Source organism: Phalaenopsis equestris, unplaced genomic scaffold (assembly GCF_001263595.1).
Source record: "Phalaenopsis equestris unplaced genomic scaffold, ASM126359v1 Scaffold000507, whole genome shotgun sequence".
In the NCBI taxonomy this organism is placed as follows: Eukaryota; Viridiplantae; Streptophyta; class Magnoliopsida; order Asparagales; family Orchidaceae; genus Phalaenopsis; species Phalaenopsis equestris.
In genome coordinates, this window is record NW_018164947.1 from 632,464 (window position 1) to 645,549 (window position 13,086).

Here is a 13,086-nt window from a genome sequence, read left to right on the forward strand (position 1 = left end):
GCTTACGATAAGGTTCCAAGAGATATCCTTTGGAGAGTTCTCGAGAAGAAAGGTGTTGATATGACTTATATTCAAGCCATTAAAGATATGTATACTAGAGTTGTTACTTGTGTTCAAACTGAAGGAGGATTGACAAAATATTTTCCTATTTTTGTTGGATTACATCAGGGACAACAATTTTGTGACAAATTTTCCTAGTTCAGAGCAATAGCTGTAGTGACAGAAGTGTGACTTTGGGTGATCAAATTATTAAAAGATGTCAACGATTTATATATCTTGGGTCCGTTGTTCAAAGCGATGGCGATATAGATGAGGATGTTAATAGTAGAATTCAAGTTGGTTGGTTGAAGTGGAGGAATGCTTCGGACCTTTTGTGTGATAGAAAAGTACCGCTTATACTGAAAGGAAAATTTTATAAGATGGTGGTGAGACCTGCAATGCTCTATGACGCTGAATATTGGTCTTTAAAAGAGAAGCATAGTAATAAGTTAAGTGTTGCCGAGATGAGAATGATTAGGTGGATGAGTGGCTTTACACTTAGAGACAAAATGCAAAATGAATATATTCGTGATAGGGTTGGTGTAGCTCCTGTGACGGACAAAATTAGAGAAAGTCGTCTTAGATGGTTTGGTCACATTAAACGTCGACCATTTGATGATCCGATTAGGAGAGTAGATGTTTTATATTCGACTTGTGTTAAGAAAGGCAGAGCCAAATCTAGGAAGACTTGGGCTTATTATATTAAAAATGAGCTTAACTTACTAGAACTAAATGAAAATATGACACTAAATAGGACGCAATGGATAAAAAGGATTCATGTAGCCGACCCCACGTAGTGGAATTAAGGCTTTGTTGTTGTTGTATGTGTATTCAATTTTATATGTATTGAAATGTATATGTAAGATGTTAGAATTGTTCAATTTTGCAAGTGCACAATATTTTCCTACCAAGTATGATAAAAAGCTACAATTTGATGAACAAAATTGTATGTGAAAGATGAAAGCTACACATATTTAAATATCGGAAATAAAAATAAAAAAGCTTTAAAAATGTCAAGTATGTGGAAAGGTTAGGAATAAGATTTTCAATATAACATGTACAGGTAGAATGACAAAGATGAACCCATAAATGATTATGATATATTGAATAGGTGGGGTGACACGGTCAGCTTATATGGAAATAAAAGTGCCCTCAAATTTGTATGTTTATCACAATCTGTAGAGGTAGTGAGACAAAAGTAAACCCATAAGGAGGAAAATGATTCTTAAGCTAATATACTTTGATATAATATAGGTAGAGCAACAGAGGTGAGCCCTTATATGATGACCAATGAACCTACTCCCACAAGTAGGGATGTAAATGAATCAATGCACTCAATAAAAAGCTTGAGATGGACTTGTTTAATACTTGATTCATTTTTTTTTTTAAACTAAAAAAATTAATTAAACTACTTTTAAAAGAATGGAACGTTAAGTTAGGGTGCCTCTTTGGACTCTTCTCATACAACATTTATGTATCCTTTTCTATTTCAATAAAATCAGCCCTTGGGCTTTTCATTAAAAAAAAAACAAACTTCTAACACATTCAACAAATAACTTGTTAAATGTTTGATATTAAGCTCAATAATAATTCACAATATATATGATATATTATTATAAAAAATTAACTAAATAAATCTTATTGAATTATAAAATTAATATAAAAATATTAAATTTAGGGATAATTATATACATAGCACTCAAAACACTATCATTACAAATCTAGCACCCATGTGATTTTTTGAACTACCGAACCGATGCATTTACGTGTGCTACGATCAAACCATAGAGAACTTGATAAAAATGAAAATATCGATCGAAGTTTTAAAATGAATTTTTTATATGATTGAAAATTTGGAAAATGAATGAAAGAGGGTGCTTGATTTGTAAACAGCAATGTTTTGGGGGCTAAGTATGTAATTGCTCCAATTTATCCATATAATTTTGAATTAATTATTAAATGCATATTTATTTAATTAATTTATCTATTTTTTAAAATAATCTATTATTATCCGCCATATTTAACACAACACAATTTTTAATATTAATTAATTTATTATTATATAGACATATAATATCATTTTATCAATTAAATAATCCTCAATAATTATATTATATCACATATCCTTAAGTTTTTGCCCTTTCATGAACCACACTTTACTCGGCAACCTCAACCCGTTTTTTTCCCCTTGTGATTTGAATTAGCTTGTATCACACAAAGTGCTTCTTATCAAAATGAATATTCATTTTTCTTTTTTTCTTTTTTTTTCAAAATAATTTATTTTTCATTAGTGAAAATACATATACTCCTTCTCGTGGATAAAACGAGAGAAAAAATCCAGGAAAAACTTGAATTATGGAGGTCTACATTGGAGTCTAAAGGCCTTCATTTAAGTAGAACTAAAATTGAATACATGGAATGTAATTTTAGTAATAGTGACATAAGTGTGACTTTGGGTGATCAAATTATTAAAAGGTGAGAAAGATTTAAATATCTTGGGTCCGTTGTTCAAAGCAATGGTGATATAAATGGGGATGTTAATAGTAGAATTCAAGTTGGTTGGTTGAAGTGGAGGAATGCTTCGGGCCTTTTGTGTGATAGAAAAGTACCGCTAAGACTGAAAGGAAAATTTTATAAGACGGTGGTGAGACCTGCAATGCTCTATGGGTTGGTGTAGCTCCTTATAATAAGTTAAGTGTTGCCGATATGAGAATGATTAGGTGGATGAGTGGCTTTACACTTAGAGACAAAATGCGAAATGAATATATCCGTGATAGGGTTGGTGTAGCTCCTGTGACGGACAAAATTAGAGAAAGTCGTCTTAAATGGTTTGGTCACATTAAATGTCGACCATCTGATGATCCGATTAGGAGAATAGATGTTTTAGATTCGACTTGTGTTACGAAAGACAGAGGTAGACCTAAGAAGACTTGGGCTTATTGTATAAAAAATTATCTTAATTTACTAAAACTAAATGAGAATATGACATTAAAAAGGACACAATGGAGAAAAAGGATTCATGTAGCCGACCCCACGTAGTGGGATTAAAACTTTGGTGTTGGTGGTGTTGTTGTTGTTGTTGTGAAAATACATATTAATTTAATGCACTTACTTCCTAATTTATTTCAATGAATTAGTTTGTTTAAATGTGTTTATGTTATTATTTGTAAAAAAACTTGCTTGCAACTTATATATTACCTTATTTCATTGTTGTAAGGTAGTTAGATATTAATTCAAAATTTATTCAATTATTTTTTGTTTAGATTTATAAATCATTTGTTAATAACTTTACAAAACTATCCAATTCTCATTTGAATTTTTAGATTGTTTATTAATTCTTTGAAAAACATTTATAATTAATATAAATAAGTTAAGTACTAATTAAGTATGATTATTAAAATATTAAACAAACAAAGTAAAAATATGCATGAAAAAGCTTAGCTAGAGCTCGAGTTGAACATGAACAACTTATAATATTACCAAGTCAGGTCCAATCTATGACATACTTGACTCGACTCAACGCAATTATAGCCCAATCCACAAAGATGATTTTAAAGCTGAAAAAAAAAGTTTCCGACCAATGCTAAATAATGATTGAAATAAAAAATTGAGAGATATATGAAAAGATTACACTAAAATGATACCACCTATACATATAACAAAATGGCTTCTATAATGTTATAACATCTAATATTCAGTTAAGTTTTATTTCAATTAAATATATAATTTACTATAAGACCAATTGTGATCCATGTAATCTTATTTTACAATGATTACAAAAAATGACTAGCCAATGACATTTATTTGAGTTTTAGAATATTTGAATTATGTATTAAAATTTGTTTGTCATGTTAATCTTCTAAGCTCATCAGATATTATGTTGAATGTTATTTCAGATAAAAGGAAAGATAAGATTAAACTTAATTGAGGCTCAAATTTTGATCACTTACTCTTAATTTTGATGCATATTTTTTCTCTTCAAAAAAAAAAAATACTACCAGGTATGCATATGTCTAAAAATATTAATGTTACCTAAATAAACTCCAATTTCATTAAAAGAGCCGCAATTTAATGAATAAAAGATTGGAAAGGTTCCACACAATTTAGTGATGTTAAGAACTAGATTGAATTGAGTTAAAGTTTATGTTGTATAATTTATTTGGATAGCTCTAGGGAATAGCTTTCCCACTCACTTTGTGCTAAGTAAATGTTGGTGACAAATTCAGTCAATTTGTTATACTCATTTTTGCTACCCCTTTTGATCAAATAGGAGAGGCTGTCAAAAGGTGTGACAATAAGAGTGGTTATTTTCATCCAAAGTAAACAAAAAATAATATTTCAGTAATGGAAAGAAATCAAATTATGATCAATGTCCAAAAAAGAAAGGAATTGCATTGTTATCATTATCACTATCAACAACATAAAAAAAATTGAGTATAATCATAATTATTTTACAAATATAGAAAGAATTAATTTATATCGCTATTATCAAAACATGAAAAGTAATAATTTTTGTTATTGGAAAGCAAAAAAGAAAGAAACATTTTAATCTTTGTCAACCTCAATAAACGTGGAGCAATCAATGAAGATTTCAAGAACAATATAAGACCACTCCCTATCCAACTAGGTAAGGACGACATCTAAAAAAAGGAGCTTAAAAATTTTTGCCTCCACTCTCTTCTTTCTTCTATTGCTATAATGCACGCATGGAAAGTTAGGATGATATATTCAATTAAACAATCAACCAATTAAATAATAGATTCAAGAGTCCATAGATCAATGAGTTGGCCATCCTTTACATGAAATTTCTATTTTTTTTTCTTATTTTATAAAATTATAATGACGACACTCTAAAAATGTACTAGCTTTGTAGTAGAGAACAAACTTGTTGATGTATGTCGGACCGTTGCTTATATTCAATGTAAAATTTAAAAGTTGATGATTCTCTTCTTCATGAAAACTTTGGTGAGTCATCTATCAAAATTATCTTTATAAAATTTTATATTTTTCATATGAAAAATATACATCCTCATTTTTTATTCATGTCTTCTTTATGTTGTTATGGGTAGCCCGCACTCCAACATCAAAGCTCCAACAGCTAATATGATACACATTATACGCCAACTTGAGGCCTTGAATTCAAATAAACATATAAATTTCTATAAGTCCGACCCTCTACAAGAAAGCAAGCAAGGCTACCAACGCACTAGCTTATAAAGCAGGATGATAATATTTATTGCCATCCAAAATATGTAACCGAGTAACGGAGTTGCATTCGATCATGGTTGATGAATAAACAATAATAGGTGCAAATTCATTGCATCTTTGGATCACAGCTAGCTGGAACTTTTTCGAAAAAAAAATTTTAGTTGTAGTCAACATCACCAAAGCTTTTGAAGTGGTTGTACCACATTGTCTTACATAAAATTGTGTCAGAATAGAGCTTGGGTGGGTTTAATTATGAGAAAATGCAATTGAGAGATGAAAAGGGACTGAATGACAAAGGACTCTCAAGAAAATAAATATAATCATCATCATCTCACATGTAGTTCACAATGGACGACTGAATCAAGGACCCACATCCAACATAATCATGTCATGGATGATATTTATTCAATATACTCATAAGTCTGTGATTAAAAACATTTGGCCGCAAAACCTTGATTCATGTTCTTCAACAGTTCAAGCATTTATAGTATTTAATTGTGGAAATTTTTCCTATGTCACACACCTCAATCCATGCTTCTATAACTTTGATGCACATCCAACAAATAAAAGGAGACAAAAAGTCTAAATAAATTAAAATAATCTCAAGAAACTTTTGGAAAGAAATCATAAACAGTAACAATGTCATAAAAGACAATTAACAAACCAAAAGAGTAAAATAATAAAATATCAGAAAAACTAAAATCACAAAATCGACTTCGTAACCCAGCAAACAATTCCTTTGGCATCCATAATTGCATGCTTAGATACGCAATGCATAAAATAACTTTTTCAAACTTCAATTCAATAATGCAGTGGGTTTTAAGCCGTTTCAACATTTCATAACACTCAGTGGGCTATGTTGGCATAAACAGAAATAGATTTTGAAAATAAACTTCCAAAACCGCTTATTAAACTTAGGAAGGCTAACATACATACCACTAAATTCCTATGTATTTACATATCCAATAACTAAACTTCTATTTTTACATACATACCACCTTACCTAAGCATGAAAATGTACATTTCACTTTTTAAAAGTTAAATAGTGGTAATTTTTTAAAGATTTGGGTGGTATAGATGTAAAAAGCAAAATTTAGTGTTAGATGTGTAAATTCATATGAATTGAGTGCTAAGTATATAAATGCCCCAAAAACTTAAGGATAGCTCCCGAGTCATTTTGTAAACTAGATAATATGTAAGAAATGGAACGGCCCAATGCTTTCTCCAGGTCATAACTATATATCTCACAACAACAACAACAACAACAACAAAGCTTTAATCCCACTACGTGGGGTCGGCTACATGAATCCTTTTTCTCCATTTTGTCCTATTTAGTGATATATTTTCATTTAGTTCTAATAAATTAAGATCATTTTTTATACAATAAGCCCCAAGTCTTCCTAGGTCTACCTCTGTTTTTCTTAACATAAGTCGAATCTAAAACATCTACTCTCCAAATCGGATCCTCATATGGTCGACGTTTAATGTGACCAAACCATCTAAGATGACTCTCTCTAATTTTGTCCCTCACTGGAGCTACACCAACCCTATCACGAAAATATTCATTTCGCATTTTGTCTTTAAGTGTAAAGCCACTCATCCACCTAATCATTCTAATTTCGGCAACACTTAACTTAGTATTATGCTTCTCTTTTAAAGGACAACATCCAACGCCATAGAGCATTGCAGGTCTCACCGCTAGCTTATAAAATTTTCCTTTCAGTCTAGGCGATACTTTTCTATCACACAAAAGGTTTAAAGCATTCATCCACTTCAACTAACCAACTTGAATTCTACTATTAACATCTCCATCAATATCACCATCGCTTTGAACAACAGATCCAAGATATCTAATCATCCACATCTTTTAATCTAATAAATTGATCACCCAAAGTTACATTTCTGTCACTAGAGCTACAAGTTCAAATAATATTTTAAAGTGAGGTTTTGGACACCATAGATAGAGCATATATGGCAGAACGAAAAAAATTAAAAAAAAAAGCACAATTGAACTAGATTTCACCATCGCTTCTGCTGAGCATTTCTCACAAAACAAAGCTATAAATGGCCCAAAGATAGCTCCAAACTACTTATAAAACAATTTTACTTCGATAGTTTTTCTGGGACATTTACATACATACCACACAATTCTTATGTATTTACATATCTGACACCCAAACTTTATTAATTACTTGCATAGCACTCAATCTTTAATTTAACATACAAAGTGCCACTATCGCCTACTTTTAAAAAGTTAAATACACCATTTCATCCATAGGTTTATCACACCTAAGTGTTGTTAGAGTTGAAGACTAGAAAGTTTAGGTGCTAAATATGCAAATACATAAGAATTGTGTGCTTCGTATGTAAATATCGCTTTATATTATAAACTAAGAGAAGCAAGTAAAAGTCAATTTTCAAAAAGAAAAAAAGAACGAACAAGTCATTAAAGAAAGAAAATTGCAGCATAATAAAAGATTAAGTGGACGAATGGACTGACCCTTTATCACAGCAAAAAGCAACGGCTTCGTTCATCCAGGCAGAAACACCAGGGAAGGAAGACTTGAAGGTTTCAATTTTTTCAGCAGCTTCTCTTGGGCTACACTCAAGTTGCTCTGCGAGGGAGTTAGGACCCATCCCATAAAGGATACCATACACTAATCTTTTGGTCTGCTCTCTCTCCTTCAAGCTAATCGTAGACTCCAGCTTACCAGTCCATCTCGCCGCTATCATCGTGAAACAATCACCATCGGGTTTTCTTAGCAATGCAACTAGTGAAGAATCATTTGAGAAATGTGCCATGAGTCGTAGCTCTATTTGGGAGTAATCAGCAGTGAGAAATAACCAATTCTCCTGCAATTCATCCAAGGAAACATTTGATCCAACAAAACTTTAATCATGCAATATGAAGTAAAAAATGAGTAATATCGAATAAAGTGTCAAAATAATCCCAGACCTTTACATGGGGCCAAATTAGTCTGAAGTCTATAAAAGTGTATTTTAATCCTTTGATTCTTTAAATTGGTGCCGAAATAGTCCTCCATGGGAATATTTCAGCCCTTATTAAAAGAGACTGGGGACTAAATTGACACTTTTATAGAATTTGGAACTAAAATGACTCTGCAAAGAGTCGGGGATTGTTTTGACACTTTTCTTTGCAAATAAACAATTACTTGAGTAGGAATGACGAAATCACGAGGATTTATTTGATGACGATCGCTATCTAATGAGCTTGAGTTCTTCGTATCGGGATCATGGGCCGTGAAGTTAACCATATGTTCGACACACTGAATTTGCATAAATTATTGTTATAAAGATGTTAATAAAAATGACGAATATATTAACGTTGATGGCAAATTTACTTGAAGATTTGGTTCCTCCATTGAAAGCCTCCCGGTAGCTGTTGAAGTCTGAAGCCAATGACCCCGCACTATATACTTTTGGGAATTACTACACAACCGAGCTCGAGAGCAAATGGACCCTATTGTACTGTTTAGCTTTGAAACTGTCCTGTGCTCTTTAATAACTGAAATGATGGGATGTTGTCCCCTGCAAAAATAGCTGAAATGTAAGTCAATGGCTGGAATGCTTTATGAACTGTCTAAACTACCTATAAATGTAAATGTTTAAAAACTATTTAATAAAAGTTTTTATTGGAATGAAATTTTTAAAGCTTACTTTAAAAATTAATAATCAGGTTTATTTTAAGTATTTGCATTAGAATTTAGTGCATAATAAAATTGTAGTTATTTACTAAGTTGGGGTAAGCTTTATATGTTGTTTTATTGTTTTTTCCAAAAAAGCTCAACTGCATTAATTTGTCTATCGCAGAAGATGTTAAAATGAAAATAAGTATTAAACATTATTGTTTTATATTTGGATTCCTTTCTTACTATTACTATTGCACTTGGATGTAATTTTTATGTTGGCTTGGATAATGTTTTAGATAATATAATGATTTAGGAGTTTTTATTGTTTGGATGATGGTTGGTGTGAATTATTGAAATGGTTGCCCTGATATGATACTACTGTGCAACTGTCCATTCCCGCATTAGCAATTCCAATTGCCCGGGCCGGGCAAATTGACAAAACTCCAGCCCGAATGCAGTAAGAACTATTTTAACATAGTAACAAAACAATAAAGGAAAAAAGTGAATTTTCAATTTTAGAAGCAATGATGCGCATAATCATTGATAACATCATGAAATCGAAATTAAAGTTTTTGAAACATTAGCTTCAATCAAGAATTATAAAACAGCAAAACCTACAATAAAGATATGTTAATCAGTAAGCTTCCACCAAGGAACAGCCAATTTTATCAGTTATCACGAGCTTTCAAAACAAAACAGAGCAGGGAACAGAAATGAGCTATAAAATATGGAAAACCACGATTTCACCACAATAGTTGTAAAAGAAAAGGGCATGGTGCATCATTATGAATTTTTCATGTTTGCGCAGAAATTAGCATTTATCTGGTATTCAGGCGGTTATCCAAATTTTAAAAATGAGCATATACTTAATTTCTTTCTTTTCACCAAGCAGATAATTTTAGATTTGAGAAATTCAAATCTAAAGGATTTATAAAACTCTGCTAAAAAACCTGACACCAGCCTTCTCTGTAAATCAAACTATAGCATTTATGAATTTGTATAATTTGAACGCTGACGATTCCAAATAAATGTACAACACAACTTCAATTCAGTGCGTGTCTGTGAATACATTTGCAATCTACCAACATTAGGATTAATGCTGTTACAAACAAAAACAAATTTAAAGATATTCCAGCGGAAGCACAGTCTGTACACAAATTATTTCTCAAACAATAGCTACGGATATGTAAATTACAAGCCTTCTCAAAACCAATGAAGTTGAGAAAATAAAGAAGAAGAAAACCTCAATAGATCCAAAGAGCGTTTGTTCGTGCTAGGATGAAGCTTTCCACTCTTCCTATTATTAGGTATCGTTAATTTCAAGCGAGTATAAAGTATATGTGCAATGTCCACAGTTGAATAAAGAGAAAATGGCACACCAGCCAGATTGTGTGCGGCATGTTCAAGTTCCTTGAGTTTTCCCATTAAAACATGCCTTGCTCTGAGACAAGCTTCGAAGTCAACACCCACACCCCAAAGTTCCATGTCCGCGAGGACTTTAACCTTCAAAATCATGTATAAGTTTCAAAAAAATATATATAAATATTAATATTAACTGATTAAAAGGGATATATTACACGAAAATATGAAATCTCAAAACAAAATGTTTTCGAGGGAAAAAGTTTCAAGGTGATTAGAATTCTCATAGGCCCTATATGGAAGATTTTTTATACAGCTTTCCGTTTTACAGAAAGTCAAAAAATTTGTTTGTCAACAATACTTCTATAGAAGTCGAGAAACCTTCATTTCTGTTTCTGAAACCGTAGCTGTTTCCAGATAACTTTAAAGCGTGACTTTCCAAAAAAAATCTTTCAAAGAAAATTTTATAAAAACAAAAACTCCGCCAAAAGGAGCCATAATCCGCAAGAAAACGTACCATGGGATTCTCAATTCTGGAGAGCACATCAACCAGGTTTTCAGAAACAAGAAGTTTCCAGATGACAGAACTCAGAGCTCGAGTTTGTGCAACACGCCTACAGCAGCCATCATGAGCAGCCTTACGCATTTGATTTCTCCACCTGCCTACCTGGTTAGCAGCTGCTGCAGCTTCAGTAGTTAACCGCTTCTTGACTAACTGCACCATAAATCACCGATTTAAAAAACTCGTTTAGGATTTTACTATATTTCAGCTTAAAAGTGAAGCTCTTGCAAAATGATTCGAATCACTTTAAAGCTCATAAATTAAAAATATAGAGGCATATACATACATAGCACGCAATTCGTATGTATTTCCATATCAAACAACTAAACTTCCATATATACATGCATAGCAATTTGGTGCTTTGATCCTATGCATGAAAAGGTGTATTTCACATTTAAAAACTGGTAATAGTGTTATTTTTTAAGTGATATTAAAGATTTGAGTGCTATGTGTGTAAATATGAAAGTTTAGGTGTGACATATGTAAATGCATTAGAATTATGTGCTATGTATGTTAATGCCCTATAAAAATTTAATGTGTTCAAAGCTTCCAGTCCCTAATGCTTAAGTTTCTAGCCTCACTTGAACTACCAAAAGTTTATGCATCACAAAAATATAAAGCATAGTTAATCAACCTAAGTTCAGCATTACTTTAGGCACTTGTCTCACAGATTATTGGATAAATTTCTCATTTCATGGATCTAATTATTCTTTTCCCATATTCATAAAACTTTTTTATTTTTTTTTGGATTGTACTTTCCCGGTTTTGTACTTTACTCTATTGGAATAAAATGAGGAGCCCATATTCATAAAACTTAACTCAAAAGAACATGCAGATGGATCTAATTACTCTTTTCCCATATTCATAAAACTTAACTCCAAAGAACATGCTCCTTTTCAAAAGAAAGCTTTTAATGCATTTTTTAAATTTATTAATCTGTAGTTTTATGAAACTTAAGAACTCATCCACCATATAGTCAGAAATAACTTTTTAACATTGGCCCACACATCAACAACAACAACAGCAAGCCTTTATCCCATTAAGTGGGGTCGGCTATATGAATCCCTAGCCCACATATAATAAAGGAAAAAAATGTTTTGCACCATTATTTATTCTTTCATTCTTTAATTTAAACCTTGACATTTATGAGAGGCCACTTAAAACTTCTAACCAACAATTTGTTTGATTTATTAAAAAAATACATTTTTTATCCCAGACTCAAATTTAAGAAAATCTATTAAATTACACAAATCTCAAGTTCTCTCCATCTAGAAATGTCGAATTTGGTTTTCTTTTCTATATTTTAATAAGCATATATAATTAAATTTTCTAATGTTACATTTTATTGGAAGTTCAAATCTTCCCGCACTACATACTCTAAATCATATGCTCTTTGATATCGAAGTTAACCCAAACCACGACTCCAACGACACAATTTTATTGTTAGTTTCGAAAGATGTACAACGTGGACTCTCGGACGAAAAGCAATACAAACATGTTAACAATAATATAAGAAGTAACTACTCAACAAGGAATAAAATAAGTACTACAAAAGGGCAAGAATAGTCCCAGACAATGCAAGGTGGTGGCTGAGACTCTGCCAGAAGGGTTGGGGAAGTGTCGGCGACAGTTAGGAGGATGTCAGAGTGAACGTTGGCACTGGAGGGATGTTGTGAGAGGACTGCAGCTTGTTAGAAAGGGCGTCGGAAGGGGGTACGGTGGTTGGAGTGGCATTGGGAGGATCTGAAGGTGTTGTGGTTGATGGGGGAGGCACCGAAAAAGAAAGGAGCAACTAGAGAAGGGTTGAGTTAAACCTGGATCACCTGCGACTGACTAAGGGAGACGTAGAAATGAAAGGCAGCGTCTGGAAAAGAGTTGACAGGAACCGGGAGATGTTGCGCTAATTAGAGGAGGCGCAAACATGGAAGGCAACGTCTGGAGAGGAGCTGGGAGGGACTGGAGAGTCCTGTGGCATGTTGGAGGAGGCGTGGAGTGGTTGACAGTGATGGTGGAGTGGGGTAATCACCACCTCTGGCGAGGTACAACCAAAGCACCTCTCGTCGTCGGATACAACCCCTCAGGAGGGGAATGCCGTAATGACAAACCTGAAACCAGAAATCACACAAAAGCTACTTAGACCTAAAAAAAAATATGTTGGGAGGGGACAGCAAAGGCAAGATCTTAGAAAGAAAGGAGGTGAAAAAAATGAAAGAGAGAAATGGCTAGTTGCAACGGCTAGGAGCGGTGGGGAATCGGGCACGAGGGGGG

At 32.7% G+C, this 13,086-nt stretch overlaps 1 protein-coding gene across 1 annotated transcript in view; it reads right to left on the reverse strand.

The window, feature by feature from the left end:
- The window catches only part of LOC110028278 (helicase and polymerase-containing protein TEBICHI), a 62,831-nt gene that overhangs the window by 24,003 nt on the left and 25,742 nt on the right, over window positions 1–13,086 (reverse strand). The window contains exons 19-23 of the mRNA XM_020730059.1: window positions 10,774–10,971; window positions 10,141–10,400; window positions 8,610–8,796; window positions 8,421–8,534; window positions 7,748–8,100 (exon numbers count right to left, since the gene is read on the reverse strand). Coding sequence (XP_020585718.1) covers window positions 7,748–8,100; window positions 8,421–8,534; window positions 8,610–8,796; window positions 10,141–10,400; window positions 10,774–10,971 — 1,112 coding nt within the window. The remainder of the gene's footprint in view (window positions 1–7,747; window positions 8,101–8,420; window positions 8,535–8,609; window positions 8,797–10,140; window positions 10,401–10,773; window positions 10,972–13,086) is intronic.